This window comes from Copadichromis virginalis, linkage group LG12, assembly GCF_057382275.1.
Source record: "Copadichromis virginalis isolate Kocher_CV1m ecotype Utaka linkage group LG12, C_Virginalis_male_GT1.1, whole genome shotgun sequence".
Taxonomy (NCBI): domain Eukaryota; kingdom Metazoa; phylum Chordata; class Actinopteri; order Cichliformes; family Cichlidae; genus Copadichromis; species Copadichromis virginalis.
Genome location: NC_140629.1, coordinates 26,497,523 through 26,515,611, shown reverse-complemented (window position 1 = coordinate 26,515,611; position 18,089 = coordinate 26,497,523). Strand labels below are relative to the sequence as shown.

General features: G+C 42.9%; 1 protein-coding gene across 1 annotated transcript in view; it reads right to left on the bottom strand.

Annotated features, from left to right (window-relative positions):
- LOC146697156 (zinc finger SWIM domain-containing protein 6-like) overlaps positions 1-18,089 on the bottom strand; it is a 46,916-nt gene that overhangs the window by 10,288 nt on the left and 18,539 nt on the right. Inside the window, exons 2-10 of the mRNA XM_085475688.1 lie at positions 10,591-10,947; positions 9,029-9,177; positions 7,287-7,437; positions 5,601-5,780; positions 3,764-3,934; positions 3,437-3,583; positions 2,689-2,835; positions 1,742-2,002; positions 430-565 (exon numbers count right to left, since the gene is read on the bottom strand). Coding sequence (XP_085331814.1) covers positions 430-565; positions 1,742-2,002; positions 2,689-2,835; positions 3,437-3,583; positions 3,764-3,934; positions 5,601-5,780; positions 7,287-7,437; positions 9,029-9,177; positions 10,591-10,947 — 1,699 coding nt within the window. The remainder of the gene's footprint in view (positions 1-429; positions 566-1,741; positions 2,003-2,688; positions 2,836-3,436; positions 3,584-3,763; positions 3,935-5,600; positions 5,781-7,286; positions 7,438-9,028; positions 9,178-10,590; positions 10,948-18,089) is intronic.

The window sequence follows — 18,089 nt, the reverse complement described above, 5'->3', positions numbered from 1 at the left end:
CTGATTGTTTTACTCATTACTTCATAGGAAATCTCCAAAGCTCAAAAAAGTTTTATTTGAGAGTCCAAACAGGGCCTCTCTACATCTAGAGCCTTCTCCTCAATAGTCACCTTAACTACACCTGTAAAGTTTCATAGCTGTCCCTTGCATGTTTATGACACCATCATGTTGACAAAACCCATCCACAGACAGACATATAAACACCTGCCAAGCTTTGGTAATAGTTAAAGAAGGTGCCCAGGATCACATTCTGCCATGATGACATGGCACAGACGGAGACACACACACACACACACACACATGCACGCACACACGCAGACGCACAAAGTGAAAACAAAGCGAGACCTGCTGTCACAGCTGGTAAAAATCTGATTTACAAGGTTTTGACATGATTACGGAAACAAGCCCACACAAACACAGGAGACCTACCGCATGGCTCTCAGTGCAATTTTGTACGCCAGTTCAGCGTCGTGAGGTAGGAGAGAGGTGAAGAGATAGCGGGCGAAGGTGTGCATGGGGACACTTTCTCTGTGGACGATCTCTCCGAGGCCAGAGTACGGACCAGCTGTGACAAAAAGCACAAGAAAACAATATAAACACACCGAGAAAAGTGGGTCCTTTTTAGCTATGGAACACACAGGAGGAAGAAGTGTGTCCTCAAGTTATTATATTTTATAATATATACCATACAATTAACACATTCTGGTATTGCTGCACATTAAGTCATTATTTTCCTGTTGCACACTGACGAGTGATTTATCTGGTCTGTCCCTCGTAGCCAGGAAGCAGTGAAGCCACGCGGCATTAAAACAAACTTTGACGTCAAAAACCATATGGCCGTGTGTGCAGCCTTGGCCTCACACTTTTCCTTCCCTCCCCCTCTTCCTGTGCTTCCCCCCTCATCTCTGGTGGGTTATTTTAAACCCCAACAGGCTTCTAAGCCACAGACCACATCACACAGTGGCGCGGCTGCAGTCTCCAGGGACCCACAGAGGCCTCGGAGCCCGGTGCTCTATTAGTAACGGAGCCAGAGGTGGGTGGTCGCGCCAGGGATGAGGCAGGGTTGGGGTTTGGGTGGGGATTGGAGTAGAGTTTGACTGGGCTGGGCCCTCAGGGATGAGCCACCACCGCACCCCTCCTCCTCCTCTTCCTCCTTCTCGTTTTCCCATAACCAAACCCCATTCTGCTCTAGCTCCACTCCTGTGAATGTACACACTGGTGTGCGTGCACGCATATATGTGTGCTGACACAATACCCCTGGTGTTACTGTGTAAAGAGCTCATTTTGGTCTGGCCCAGGGCAGCTCAGCCTCTATTTGCACCACAAAATGAAAGGATAATAAATAGCGAGACAGAGTCAAAAGTGTTTTTCCTGTTTTAGCAGGAATGTGTAGGCTCTTGGTGTGTGGGAGGTAGAGGAAGAACAGGGAGGAGGTGTGCCTATATATAGATAGATTTAAATATATAGATATTATATATAGAGAGAAAGAGAGCTATAGGGAAATATGGTGAAAAAAAGTAAATTGTAAACAGGTTACACTTATGAAAAGAGCTTTAGACTTTATCTCTCATTCACCCATACAGCATGCTGGAGTTCAGTGCTGCCTCAGCACACTTTATCATGTGGACAGGAGGAGCACACACCCACTTGACCACGTTGGGAGCAACCATTTAAATGTAAATTTAAAAAAACCAAACCAAAACAAAAGTATAGTTGGAATATATTCTGTTATCTCTCTTACCCTCCAGCAAGAAGACGGCCTGTTTACGGAAGATTTTGACCAGGGAGTCGTCCAGTTCCACTTCCTGCAGCTTGGCCAAGAGCTGCTCTTCATTGCGACACACCTTTTCTTGAGCATACAGCCCATCGGGCATCACCCGCTGCTGGCCTAGGCCGATCAGAGCGGTCTCCACGGCCAGCGCCACGTACGATTCGCCGTCCCCCAGCAATCGTTGCACGGGCATCCGCTGGAGGTCCGCTCGGCTTACAACGCTGGAGCAATCTATGAAGAGGGAAAAGGAGAAGACAAAGAGGCAGATGAGAAGAAATGAGTCAGCATAAACTGGCTGGGAACGTTTGTGTAATTCTCTGAGGCGCTGAACAATAGAGGAGTCCGTCTCCTGTGAAAAACACACTGTGTTCGTCACACAGTGCAGGTCTTAATCCAGTGACCACCCAAAATAAAGATCGACCCCTTAGGAGCATTCCTCTGTTCGCTGCTCTTCCTCAGAGGAGTGGGCTATTTCTGTAAGCAGGAGACGCACCGAGGGACGGAGCAATCGCAGAGAGTAGGCGAGGAGAATTTGAAAAACATGGTGAAGAATAAGACAAAGAGAGTGAAGGTGAAGCTACACTTAAACTATGCTTTGTATAGACTAAAAATTACTCCACTATAATCGATGAGATAGAAATATACATGGAGAGTATAAATTTCCTATCTCATGTTAAAAATCAGTCCTATAGAATTAGAACAAACATCTGTGCTAAATTACACAAAAACATCTGTATTTTCATGACTTGTTTGTGTGTAGTAGCTGATTTTTCCATGTAGATACATAAAGACAGACACATGAATCACTTTGTAAAAGGGTGTGGGATGAATAAAGAATACGATAAAGTCGCATTTTGATGTGTGTGGGGGTTTTTTTGTAGCTATTTAAGAGGCCAGTTTCCATAAACCAGCAGTACCTGAGAGGTCTAAGCAGGTGTTAGAGCCCTCCTCGCCCACTCGTCCTGACTCTGTTAGGGTGCTGAACAGGGTGCCAATGGGATCCAGGGGATGCCCCACCCAGCCCTCCATGTTGGTTATGGAAGTGTGGCCTTTATGGAGCAACTCTAGAAAAGGACAAAGCAAACGGGGACACGTCTCAGTGCAAAAACTGACAACATCTTAAAGTAATAATGCACATCATTAGCCTCTGCAAGCTGAACAGCATATTAACACATATACACACAAATAACCACTGTCTGTCCCAGCAAGACCTCATCTTAATTCTTCCACCCCTTAAAGTGAAATGCGCAAGGGTATGAAAACTAATATGCACAGAGCTGTCATCCATACCTGATTAAGAAACAGCAGCGATAGGCCCCATAAACTACCAAAAATCAATACAGACCATATCTCAGCAATGGCATGAGTATTTGTTATTTTTCAGTACCTTGCATGAAGAGCTCATCTACTCTGAAGTTTGGCAAGAGTAATTAGATGTTTAGAAGTTACACTTTACGGAGGCAAAAGGATTCACAGGAACTGAAAGCATTTCTGGCTTGTTCCTTTTTAAATTTTCCTTTGAGATTATTAGGCATTATATATGATATCACAGTGAGCTGGTGTTGTTTGTAGGTAATTAGTGAGTTTCCAAGAATGGTTTGCTGCCAAATTGGATTCTGAGAATAAAAAAATAAATAAGGTTTGAATACCGCAATTTAGTTTCACCTTTCTTGTGCCTACGAAAGTGCTCCAGTTGCCTCTGCTGTTGCCTTCGTAACGTATTGACCACGGCGATGGCCAGACGGAGGGCTTCTCTCGGGTAACCATGGGAACGCAGGGCGTCCACCCTGGCGCAGGCTGTTGGGACATGCTCTGAGGGAAAGACAGAAGTTTTAAAACCAGCGTTTTTCTCTCACCTCCTGGACAATCTCAGTTCGGCTCACTCTGTATAAATAACTTTTCTGGCACGTGCTCACTCACACCTCCACACACACACACACACACACACACACACACACACACACACACACACACCTCCACACACACACTCACCGTGCCATAAGGGCCAACCACGTGAGTCGAAGAGAGAACCCTCCTGGTTGTCATGGTAACAGTAGTTGGCGTAGAGGTCACTGGCAATGATGTGCTGGAGGTGTCGGTCCTGCCAGTGCAGGTCGCAGGCCTCGATGGCCCGTGTGAACACAGTCCTGTGGGGGCGCATCTCTGAAGGAGAAGGAAAGGTGAGGTGAGAAAAAGATGGATAACAGCCAAACGCTCGATAATTTGTGGACTTCTTTTTGTCTTAAAAGACAGCCCTAGCATTTCAATAGCTTAATTTTTTGACATAAGCATAATTGCTCCGCCCCAAAAAAAACAAAAAACCATCACTCGGAAGATTGGCAGCTTGATCTGGCTTGTGTACCACAGAAAATCTGCTGTGGTGTTTTAAAGCCGGAAAGCAAACAGCAATCTAAGCGGCCTCCTCTCGACTCCAGCAGACCGGATTCACACAGCAATTATGTGGGGCAGGAAAATTATTGTGTTTTTGCAGTTGTTGGGTTAATGTATGGAATTGTACTTCTCGTTGTTGAGTTGAGATTTATCGTCGACGCGGTTTTTCTCTGTTTCTTTTGTTTTGTCCATCTTGTAAGAAAATAAAATGTGTATGAAAACAAACAGGAAAAGAAAAAAAAAATGGAAATCTGTTGTTTCATCTCCAGCACATGCGTGGCTCTTTTAGCTTGGAATTGCTGCCTGTGTAAAATTATCTTTTAGGACAAATACTGGATAGAGACAGACTGATAAGCGAACACACACATACGCCCACCCTGTAGCCAAAGCTCCTGAGCCCTTTCACAGTGAGGCAACAATTCTTTGATTTACAATTTTTAATTCATTTTAAATAAACCGAATATGAGTCACACCAATATGAAATTGAACTTCTCTGCTGACATCATGATTTAAAAAAAAAAAAAAAAAAACTTTCTTTTTTCTTGTTCATTTTTGAATCGATCGTTAAAAGAAAGCATCTTCTTCTCCTTGTCCGAATCAGGGTCACGGAGGGGCGAGAGGCAAGGCCGTGTTCATTTTGACAGCAAACTTGAGATGATTCAGTAAAAAAAATAAAGTGTAGACTTTTGTCGTGGTTTTACCAGTGAGAGTTGCTCCACACGATTTAACAAAGCGTCTTATTTGCCTTAACATCTAATGTGGAATGTGTTCATATGCCTACTTTTCTCTTCCTTCCAAGTTTTGACATTTTGTCTTTTCATGAAAAACAGAGAACCGTTTCTCATGGACAGATCAATTGTGTGCACCTAACCTCACTGCACCACAGATCACATTCCTGCCTTTCTGAACAAATTAATTAGTTCTTATTGGATCTCGTCAATGTGTTTCAGCATATCTTCTGTCCTTGTGCTTTGATTTCTATGTAATTATTGTCTGAATTACACAAAAAATGAAGGTAATTATTGGTCAACAAAATTAATTAGCTGGCCGCCGGGCAAACATACAGAGGTAGACATCCAGTCGCACTCATATTCACACCTATGGCCAATCAGCAATCAGCAACCTAGCCCCATCCCCATGTTTCTGAACTATGGGAACAGAGAGAGGCCACATAGACACGGAGAGAACACACAAAGGTTGGACTCAAACCTTGGACCAGGTGATGTTGCTAACAGCACCACCGTGAATGGACTAAATTTATGGGAAAGAAATTTGCCAAAACAGTTCTTTGGTTGCTCGCTATTCATTCCTGCACAACAGATCTTGGAGGTGCCACAGCTGTGACGAGACTCACCTCTCACCTGCTACAACTGCCAGACACGTGTCACGACCAATAAATACGTTATTGACAGACATACAAAACCTGTCGATGTCTTACCTTGGTTGCCATGGGCGCCCTGAGGCAGTGAGTGGGTGAGGTTGGGCAGCTCGTTGCCGTGGTTACCGTCCTCCCAGGGGCAAACGTCCACACTGTTCCATCTGCGCAGCTGGCGCAGCCATGATGACTTCTGCTCCGGTTTACAGTGGGGGTTCAGTACGATGCACATCCACAGGGCACCTGGACACACACACAAACACACACTTCAGTTACCTGCCATACTTCTCAGTTTGTAACAGTGATGTAAGCAATGAGTCATACAAAAGCCAATAAAGTGTGTCTTTTGAGATTTAAAATACCTTTAATACAGATATCATGTGAGATTGAAAGCTCGGGGCTGTTTTTACACCCTAACACTGTTTCTTGTTCTTTTAGGAGCACATTTTACGTGCTGCCGCCATCTTGCACTGGAATACAAAACTCTGTGAAAACAGAGAACTTGACTAGTCCCGAGGCAACGCTGACTGCACACACATCATTTTAGAGTAAATTGGAACAAACAGAATATGAAAAGTGGCTATGTCTCTGGGGATACAAGCACAATCGGGGATTTTACTCTCCAGACTCCAAGAGATATGTATACACTCACATTGTGTGTGTGTGTGTGTGTGTGTGTGTGTGTGTGTGTGTGTGTGTGTGTGTGTGTGTGTGTGTGAGAGAGAGAGAGAGAGAGACTGTGTGTGACTGTATTCTACAGATGCATATGTGTGCAGACAGAGTTTGGGAGGAAGGACGAAGGCAAGGACATAGACAGAATAAGAAGGGAGAAGAAAACACGGCGGAGAACAGAGAGAAAGTGTAAAAAGGAGGGGGTGAGGGGAGAAAATGAAATGGGGGCGCGGATGATGTGGACGAGAAGACACGGGTGAGGACAAGTGAATGAGGCAAGGCTTTGTGTCTGGAGGAGAGGAGTAGCTGCAACTCAAAGAGGAGCAAGACAAAAGAGGGAGCGAGGGGGAGAGAGAGCGAGAGAGAGAGAGAGGGAAAAAGAGAGCGGCGCCAAGAGGCAGCATTTACCACACATCAGGGGGAGTGATAAGGACTTGGGAAGAAGGTTTTGAAGTGTGGACTTCAAAGAGACCGTGCACACACACACACACTTCCAAAAATACGTGGGATTGAAACAGATGAGATCACTGCGCTGTCCTCGCAAAGTGCAGAACAAGACCAAAGGGAGAAAACGAACATCATCATCAACAACAAAAACAACAACAACAGCAGCAACCAAGGCATTAGAGAAAGAACAACAAAGACGCGGAGACAACACGGCTGCTGTCCTGGTGATGAGCCCGCTGGTTTTGCGGCTTGTGAGGATGTGCTTTGCTGTAGGTACAGCACGTCTGTCAGGAGAACTACAGGATGTATCAAGCCGAGCGAGAGCACGGCGAGCGGCACTCTGTCACATCAGCTTAATATGTAATGAGATGAGTCTGAAAACACTGCAGAGGTTATAACATTTAGGGTTTCAGCACGATGCATTAAATAGCTTGTAATTCACAAAGACACTTTTATACACCACCAGTCACAGTGAGAAAGTGACTGGGCTGTCAGTGACAAGTGTGTGCGGGACAAAAACAAAAAAAAACACAACACCTTTGTGTCGATTTTTGCTAAATCCGTCTAGGCAAAGAGGTGTGTGCACATTTATAGGACAGTATGTGCGTGTGCAGTGTTTCTCGCTCTCACCCAGCTCATCCCAGAGCTGTCTGTACTTGTCGGTCATGGTGGTGCCCTGCTGTCTCCACAGCGCCAGCCGAGGGTCTGCCATGAACTGTTCTGTGATCAGTGTTAACATCCTCGCTCCGTTGGAGTCACGCATCTTCAGCATCTCCCTCACCTAGAGGAGGACACAAGAGGGACAGGCCCGCACACACATGTAGTTTACAGCAGCCGAGGAACAAAGAGCAGCGATAACACGAGCGGCACGTTGTTCTAACATCGTGTGCGCGCTGAAATATTCATGGCACGTACGCAGGCTTAAATCAATGAAGAACACAACTTTTATGCCTCGGGATGGCGCAAAACACATGTAGCACATTTAAAGATGGCCGGGCATGTTTTCATATCTACTGTGTGTAATCTGTTGATCTTGGTGATAGAGGTAAATACAGTGGCAGCAAACATTTATATTTTAATCTTGCAGCTACTGCACTTGTCAACGGTCAAATCAGGTTTAATGGTCGCATGACAAAATTCCTCTCATTCTCGTCGTGTTTTGTTTCCTTAAAACGCTGTTTTAAATACTTACTGTGCTTTTTAAATCCAGTTCTTGACACAGAAACGGAATAATCATTTATGTTTTCTAAATAGTTCTCCGATTTCACTTAGGGGTTTTAATATTCTGCAAAACTAGATGTCACAAAGAAAATCCATTCATTACATTACATACAATATGGCATCATTAAAAAAATTAAAAAGAATGAGAATCCAACTTCAATAAAATCAGTTACTAGAAGAAAAAAGTAAACATGTTTCTTTGTGCATAAACAGCAGCGATAGTTTTCTCTTCTCTACTTCACTTTTCGTGAGAAGCGCTAATCACAAGAGGGACTGGTTTATTGTAAACTATTGTGGTCAGCAACTTCTTCTAGGAGGCATTAACACTCTTGGGTGTGCAGGAATATCAAATATTAATCTGATTTGCTACTTCTTTAAAGACAGGGGAGGGGATTTTTCAGTGAAACACCAGAAAAACAAAAAACAGTCAATTTCAACTTTGCAACATGTGCGGAGACAACACTCACGCACACACACACGCATGGACACTTGCAGTAGATTCAAAAGTTCAAATGCAGTGGATGTGTGTTTTAGATTTAAGGGGAGCTCTGCGTAAGCGCAAGTGCGTACGTGACTCTCGATGTGGGCGTGCACGTCTGTGTAAGCATATACGCGGCTGTTAGTGGGCGTGCGCGCGCACTGAAATGAATATAACAGGCAACAAAGAGCATGAAGCTGAGAGATATTCTAAAAGCCAGGCGGACTGGATGATAATGGCCTTGGCTTGCAGTCTTTACATAGCACACAGCGCATTAATGCTGGTCTAGCTCTGCCACTGTAATACCAGGTAACGGAGCGAACGGCACGTCTCTCATGTAATCATTTAATCACGGGTACAAAGGAGCATACAGCGCGAGCTTTCGCCTTCCGATACCTCTCTCTTTCTTCATCTTACAGTGTCTGTCCCTCCTGCAATTAGCTCCAGCATGACGTTCAGTGTATGTGCTCTCTGTATTATGTTGTTTTTACTCCTGCTTCTTATAAAAGTGCGCTAACATTATGGAGAAAATATTTATTCAAAGTAGCTGTTTGTTCTTGTGAGAAAGACAAAAGAGCAACGTGAACGTGTCCGTGACTGGCAGGGCTGGTATGTACTGTATGAGAGCTGGTGTGTTTTGTACGTGTATGTGGGAGTGTTCCTGGGTCTTGACCTTGCTGAAGAGCAGGTTGAGCTGCTTGCCCGAGCCGTGGTATCCTCCCTGGGACAGGAAGAGCTTGACCTGCTCCTGAACCTGCTCCTCATCCAGGTGCCAGCAGTTCTCATCATCCACACTAGCTCCCGCTGTGGGGTCCGGGGCCCCTACACACACACACACACACACACACACTTCAAATCTTAAATGTGCATAAGGCCATAACATTTTTTCCCCTCATTATCTCTTATCCTAATTAATACTATGGCATTTTTGGTATAGGACATTTGTGAATATATATTTGTCAAATAAAACCCCGTGCAGATTTTATATTCCAGGGAATGAGATGAAAGTCAGTTTAATTTTGTTCATGAAAAGCACAAAAACAGTGCACTTTGATCTTAGCAAACACAGTTAAAAGCTAAGTCTACAAAAAAAACCCCAAAAAAAACATCTCTTTCCAAGTTCATTTGCCCTTCCTTTTAAGAAAAAGATCAAAAATATCTCCATAAATAGCCACGAAATTAAAAAAAAAAAAGACTGACAATGTAACTCATCTTTCTACACCTTTATGTCCTATGACTACAGCAACCTGCAAGTGCACTACTCATACTGCAGGCAGCAATGTGGTGTTTTGTTTCTATAACATTACCAAGCACACATCAGCAAAGCCATTTAGCTATTTGATCTTAACAATAGACAAACTTGCCACCATTGCATTTTAATAAAACTAATTTTAATATAACATAACGTCATTATTTCAGTGCCGCCCTCAATAATTAAACTGCATTACCGATTAAGCAAATTAACTGGTTTCACTGAGATAGATTTTTGTTAAAAGCATGCAATAACAAATTGAGTTTTAAAGATGTCTTTCCGAAGACTCGCTGAGGAGACGCTCAAACTGAGAACCTGAACAGGAGTAACTCTGCTAGCAAGAGTTAGTTTACATTTCTAGAGCTATCGATGGCTCATTGACAGGTCTCTTCATTCTCAAAAGACTCTGTCTCTTCTGTTCTCCGTCTTCTTTTTTTGGCCCTCCTTCTCAGTTTCCTTTGCTCAAGTCTGTTTCCTGTGTCCCGTTATTTTTGGACACCTCCCCATAACTTCTTTTTTGCTTCCTTCATCACTTCTCCAGTTACAAAGCAGCAACACACACAGACAAAAAAAAAAAAAAAAACGCATCCAGACTCTTTTATGCCTTTTTGTGCTTCTTGGTTTCTCTTCCCGAGTTGTTTGCCCTTCTATTTGTACCTGCTGCTTACCTCTTCTGGGTAAGCAGTAAGTACAGCATTGATAACAAGAGATAAACAAATCTGTCTAGTAACCTCTTGATCTGTATCTCTGCATTGTTATATCTCTCTCTCTCTCTCAGAGGTAAAGAAGAGCTCTATAGTGTTGATTGCAGCCACAGAATCTCTGCTTGCTGTCTGGCTCTTATTAATGAGTAACATTGATCCCGCCACACTTCACCTTCCCCTCACAGTCAATACGTGCGCACGTAGAGGCTGTTAAAACCCACATGCGATCTTAAACATGCCCATTACCTCACAAAGACACTAACACACAGGTTTCCTCACCGTGGACCTGATTGATCTCAGAGTTCTGTGACAGAATCTCGTCTGCCAGTTTCTGCGCAGTAGGCAGAACCTCAGTGTGGTGGACTGATATCAGATACTGGACGAACTTCTGCAGCTGGTCTCTGCTCATCTGGAAGAGGGTTTCCGAGATGGGCAGGTGCAGCTTGACCTGTTCCGGTTTCCGTACTCTGTAAAGCGACAGCGCCACTACATGGGCGCAATAGAAGATGTCCTTGTTTCCACAAGTGCACGTTACCGCCGTGATCTTGCAACGATCAAAGCTCACGCTGACGCTGCAAACGAGCTCCGGTGACGAGGGGGTGGCGGGGTCCGTCACTGTGCCGCTCAGGTGGAAGCCTGAAAATGTTAGAAACAAAAGAGAACGTGCTTTGTTTTAGGAACGTTTTTGTTAAATCCTTCATTGTTTTCCATTTGTCTTTGCAACTAAAACAACAAGCCAAGCTACAGAAACAGCAGACAACTAAGCAACGTCTTATATAATACAGGGACATAACCACCATCAGCCACTAGTTAACGGTGCTTACACTCTTCTTTGTAGAATTGGTTTACTTTGGAGGGTTTTTAAGCATGAAAGGTCTGTTTAGGGTGATGCTAATAGATCTCAGCTGGAGATGGTCCAGGTCCTGTAGTCCCAGACTATGACACTACCACCACCATGTTTGACTGTTGGTATGTTGTTCTTTTTATGAAATACTGTGTTACTTTTGAGCCAGATTTAAGAATATACAAATGACCACAACTGTTAGTATTGCTGAATCATGAAAGCTGACCTTAACTGAGACAAGTAAGGCCTGCAGTTCTTTAGATCATACGCTGGGTTCTTTTGTGACCTCCTCGATGAATCATCGATGCACTCTTAGAGCTCATTATGGCCATTCTTGGATAGGTTCACCACTATTCCAAGTTTTCTCTATTTGTGGATAATGCTTCTCACTGTGGTTTGCTTGAGTAAAAGAGGCTAGTCTAAGGTAGCCACATGAGGTAGTACAGTGTTTGAAGCTTCTGCATTGGATTGAGTTTTTAGTCAAGAAGGTTGCTGCTTGGTTTACAGATCTACAGACACACAGAGGCAACAAGACGTTTTGTACTACAGCAGCTAGTTCACCAAGTGTGCTCTTTAATAAATGACACTACTGTGCACATTGTCTACAAGAATGAATAAACTTAGGATGGAGTTATGTTAAACAGACTCACTCGGCCGCAGTCACCTGCCAAAGGCCCCATGTTCTCTTATCAGTATGATCAGGACCAGCTGCAGTCTACTACCATTACTGTGAGTGAGAGTAGAAGGGCCTGACAGAAATCTAGATGCAGGAAACTGCTGATCCACGGCAAAAGGAATTGAGAAAGAGATAAGGAAGTGAGCAGCGTGCTTGACTTTTCCAGTATGAATTATACAGGCTCTCATTTGAATATAATGTTTGATCTTGTCCTGACTGCACCATCCAGAGGCGTGGCTAGTCATTATTCGAGAATACATATGAATGAACCAGGTGGGGGTTCCCAGCAGTGGCCTAAAACACACACTTATGAGCATATGAAAGAGACACACATATGGGCACACACACACACATATTGAGGCACAGCGTGCGATCATGCATTTATTAATAATGGGAGTGGTTAGCAGAGGCCAGGAGTAGCTTATGAATGCATTTATGCGCTCAAGAGAGAACTCTGAAATTCATGTGGACCATGCAAAGACATACATATGTTTAATATGTTTATCAAAGGACCGAGCGCGTACATAGATGTGATATCAAGCATGTATTAACGCATATATCAAAGTGTTTTCTGGGGCTCTATATTTGGTATGAAGGGAGGGGCAGGAGTTGAATATTTTATAGGATATAGATGGAAATGAGTGGAGGATTATTCAGGAAAGCTAAACAGAGGTCAAAATAGACACCCTTCTTTCTTTGTCCTCAATGAGTGGAATAAGAAAGCGGGTGACTAAAATAGTGATAATGTGAAATGTCAGCATTGTCCCTAAAGCAGCTTCTAGAAAAGCATAGTTGGAAACTTCATTTAAATATCTTGCATATCACAAGGCTGTCAATAGCTGTTGTCTTACAGTTTTTGCCAACAAGTTTTAGTTAGTCCTGCATCTAATAGCATTTCATACTTGGTGACCACTTTCATTGGTTTATTCCTTCTTTTTAGCCAACAATTTCAAGCATTTATTTATACATTTATATCCTTTCAATAGTTACTATTTTAATGACATGGTATGCTTTCAGCTAGTCATTTAAAACTCTTAATTCATTTTATCCAGACATTTTAGTTTGTTTATTTCACTTTTATCTCACCATTTCAACTGTTAATCAATACATCTGGCTAAATATTTCAGTAGCAAGCCATACCATTAGCTTCTCATTTCAGAGTCTTCATTTAAAATTTTACTGAGCTAATTTAAATGTTTATTCATTATTTTTAGTTAACAATTAGCTAACAAACTGTGGATACTTTTCTCAATATTTAAGCTGTTAATACATTAAGGAAACAATTTCAATTTCAACCAATTTTTTAAACTATTAATTTCAAACTTTTTATTAATTTAGCATTGAATAGCATACTTAGCATAGCATACTTTGACTTTTATTTGTTTTAACAGTTAGCTAACAATTTCACTTACAAGGCATGCATTTGGGTAATCATTTTAAACCACTTTAAACGGTTTAGTTATAGTTTAACAGTTGAAATAGTGAAAATAATCATTTTAACAGTTAGCTAACAATTTAAATTACAAGCCAATTTAAATTATTGTTGCTTAACTAACAATTTTATTTCTTTATCTATATTTTTAGTTAACAAACTTAACTTCTAGCTTTACTTTGAGTAAACTTTAGATAACTACTTCACGTGTTTATCTAAACTGTGAATAAACTATGTGTTCCTATTTATTTTGACTGTCTGTTTTCTGCTTCACATCCATTAACTTCAGTTAGCAGTTAACTTTTCTTCTCAAGCCTCTTCAGGCCCCTCCATTCTTAAATTGCTTTGAATTCCCCCCCCCTTTTGGATTAGTTGAGCATTTGTGTCCATTTAATGCTTGTTCCCTTGGATGAGAATAGTTGCTATCGGTTTTATGAGACGGATGCCTAATATAAATCTATCAATACAACATTCAAAAAGCTCTATCAGCATGAATGTAATTGGAGTTTGTAAAACAGAAAGAGCAATGAATTATGATATTTACCCTTTCGCTTAGCATTATCTGCAAACTAAGAAATGCTGGCTGCAAAAACCTAACACTGCACAACACTGCCATGGAGATATGCGTTTCCATTCTGAAAGCCAGCTGGCAGAGGAAACACATGTTTGTTAACAATATCCACAGTAGATTGAGTGTGGATCAAATATGGCAGCCACTCGCATCTGCAGTGATCAAAGCCTATATGTCTCCAGCTGTGGGAGACTCCAGCACTGAGACAATCTTAAACTAGACAAAAACGCTGACATGGTGCACCTGGTTGTAGAGCAGAAAGCTAGCTTATTAAGCTGTAAAAACAAAAAAAACATACAAATGAGGATTTTGTTTGTAACTCTTGCTGCTACATTTAGTCTGTCGGTACGTGCGTGTGTGTGCGTGCGCGCGGATGTCAAGCTTGTGTTTCGAGAGTGGCCCCTGGTCCACAGAGGGGGGAGAAAGAGAGAACATCAAAAACATGTGGGGCTTAGAGAGCCCAAAAAAAATGAACCTTTGATACAATTGCACGCACACACACACACACACACACACACACACACACACACACACACACACACACACACACGGTTGTAAAACCAGCTGCACTTTAAAAACCAAAACTATTTTTCTTTCTCATAGAGAAAATGAACAGGGATACTTTTTGGATTCAGAACACATGGAGTATAAAACACTGAACAGCGATAAAAGACTTGCGTATTTAAAAAGCTAAATTCTGTCGTGTTTCCCTTGCTTTAATAGGCATTCTCACTCTCTCCCCTTCCAAGCCCTTTTCATCCATCCACATTCCCACAGCTCTTTCTCTCTCACTCTCTGACAGATGGGTAGGTAATGAGTTTCGCCTTTCCCCGTCCAATCGTCTGGGCACCAAAACCTGCCCCCCACGCCAAAAATGCCCTTTTAATTTAGCCAAGCGCTGAGTACAGGGATATTACTGTTTAGATACACGCACTAGCACACACACACACACACACACAAACACACCTCCCCTGACTCCTGGTTGGGTGGGTATGAAACCTTCAATGTCTCATGTGCTAGCTATTAAAGAGCCTGGTTTCCCCCTCACCCAGTCCACCCAGCTTTCCTCCCCAAGTGGTACTCAGGGCTCTTTTCTGTGCATGTTCAAGAGGCCAGTGTTGGCTTTCAAAGTAACCATGGCGGCCATTTTTAGAACAAGGCCTCTGTGAGGTTGCCCTAGAAACCCCTTCTGACCGCCCTGGTGAAATCACACTTGGCCCAAAACACAGAGGAAACAGGCAATGACAGTGTGTGAAAGAGTGAGTGAGAATGAGTGTGTGTGTGTGTGTGTGTGTGTGTGTGTGTGTGTGTGTGTGTGTGTGTGTGTGTGTGTGTGTGTGTATATAAAGCTAGCTAGCTTGCTAGACAGCTAAACAGACAGACAGATAGATATCCAAAAATGTCTGTGGACCACCCACACTCTTTGGGTGACCCACATCAAAGCATTCTTTCATATTGCACTTCGATCTTTCATTCTCAAATTGTGTAAGTGCAGATTAGCCAGTATGTGACGTCTTGACCAGCTATGACCACTTCTGCTTATTCCAAAAACAAGGGCCCCCCTGAAATGCCAGATTTGTGCTCTTATTTCAGGGAGGAAAGACCTGGGCTAAGACCTGCAGCTCCTTCAACGTACGTCTGCTGTGACGGAAGAATGCCACCTTTATATGCTCCCTATGAAACAGGATTTAGCTTCCCACATGAAGGCAGTTGGTGGGGAGAGGGGGTTTGCTTCGCTAAGCACAAAAGTGCCCAGTGTTCCAAAATCAGTGAACTAAATTAGATTGAGCAACATACATATATTTCCGCAATCAAATTAAGATTCCAAGTCAATGGAGAAAATTCAGGCCCAGCAGTGGGAAGGTCATTAAGTTTATTGGCTGAATTGGTCCATGAGTGACTGTCACCTAAATCTAATATGGCACCCTGCAGTTCAGACAGCACTCATCCTTTCTGTGTGTGTGTGTGTGTGTGTGTGTGTGTGTGTGTGTGTGTGTGTGTGTGTGTGTGTGTGTGTGAGAGAGTTTGTTTGTGTGTGATTTATTCTGAAAAAATGATGCATTTGAATGAAAAAACAAAAGACAACAAACAAAACCAAAAAAAAATAAAAAGAACCAAGATTAAACAAATGGGCCGGTATGAAAGCAAGTTAACAAAGGCAAAGAGGGAGAAACAGCCAGAGCAAATATTTAAGGCCCAGTCGCCTGCACAGATTCACTTTAGCCTTGCACATTAATCAAATTACCTCGTGGGCTGTAGACAGAGAGAGAGCAACACCTAAATCCGACTCTGCCCTGCTAGAGCTTCTCTGATCCAGAGGGGACCACCTGCAGCAGTGTGAGCTTTAACATGGGATCCTATTTTATGTTGACCAAAGATAGCCTGCTTAAACCTAACAGAGAAAAGGCTATTGGCCTGGAATCCAATCCATTTGGTCGGACTAAACTGAGAGGCCCTGCTGAAAGGAGATCTGAACTGCTACAAGGCTAGAAAAGGGACATAAACTGATGAACAACCCCCACCCTCTAACACGCCATCCCACCCACAGCTAAAGGAGCATTTCCTTCGTCGCAGCTCCTTGAACTGGCCCAATTAATAAGGTTACAAAGACGTACACAAGGCTATGCAGCATCTAAAAGGGTAGGTCTGTGTGAGTAACAATAAGTGCATGCGTGTGTGGTCCTATAAGGAAGAACCCATACAGAGACTATAAACAGACATCAGAGCTATTCTGCAGGAGACCTTGCTCCAGGCGTGTGTGTGTGCGTGTGTGTGTGTGTGTGTGTGTGTGTGTGTGTGTGTGTGTGTCCTAGGTATGGGACAGGCTTGAATAACACAACTGAGCTCCAGGGGCAGCCATATTCATGCCTTAAACCCACTGGTGCACCAAAAAAAAAAAAAAAAAAAAAAAGTATTTTTCCTCCCCGGGTGTGTTTTCATCACCCACACATTTACACATGCATATTTGTACACAAACACACACACAAGCTCCCAGTCCGAATGCTTATCCTGACAAGACACACATAAGCATAAATTAATGTTCTGAGATATTCTATGAATTTCAATGCATTTACTTCCGTTTGAGATTCTGACAGCAAAATCTGAATGTTAATCATAGGGACGGGAGGGAAAGTATACGTGTATGTCTGTGTGTTTGTGTCTACGTGCGAGTGTGCGCGCACGCTGACGGATGTGTGGGTGATTGGAGTTGTCATCAGCTGGCGGTTGAAATGACAGTCGACTACTGGGCTGCTGCCACTTCGTTGCCACGCGGTACATCAGGAATGACTTGCAATTTTCTAACTATCACTTTCAAAATGGATTCTAATTTTGCTGGATTGGGCCTGTCAGACAGAGATGGTGTTACTGCTCTGCTGACGGATCCCAAAGGTTGGTGTTCAAGAAAATGACCAGTATAAGAAGACAGTGAAGCCTCTCGTCATGGACGGGCTTGAGACAAGAGGAAAAAAAACAAAACAAAAAAAAAAAAACAGTTTAAGGGATATTCATTAGAAAATGTTGGGGAACAGGGATAACCAGCTAGCATGACTCTATATAAAAAGATACATAAAAGTCTGTAAAAGTTTATTAGGCCTCAGTCACACAGGCCTAGAGACTGATTGGCCATCTGAGAACCACCAGTTGAGATTGAAAAACCTCCCTGAAAGGTCACCAGTATTTTGCATGAGGGATGCCAGCTTGACTGCAAATACTTTCAGCTACTTCCCACAGTGGATGGATCCACATATCGATTTGGCACAGATTTTATGTGACACAATCCTCCAGTTTATCTGGGCTTATGATGGGCCACTAGGAGAACACTAGCTGTTGGCATCCTGAGGCGTTCTTTGCCTTCAGTCAGACCAGAAAGCATAAAAAGTGAATGACATCCCACGACTTCAAGTGATGGGAAATGAGCAGCATAAACATTGTTGAAATTCCATGCAAACGACTGAAATAATCACTTATAAGAAGAATACAGCCGACTGACATATGATCAGATAGTAAATATATTAGAAGGCTGCTTAGGCGACCAGAGCCTGGAATGGAGGCAAGTGACCAGCAGTCAGCTGCAAACCTATAGCTGACGAGCAGATCATCTACAGTGTGTACTGAGCACAAAAGTTGCAGCTAACACATTTCAAAAGCCACAAATTTTCCTTTGAGGCAAGCATTTTCAATTTCCGGTTTGTGTTGCACTTCTCAGTTTCACTACTGCATGAAGACTCGATGGCAAGTGTTTGCAGTCGAGTTA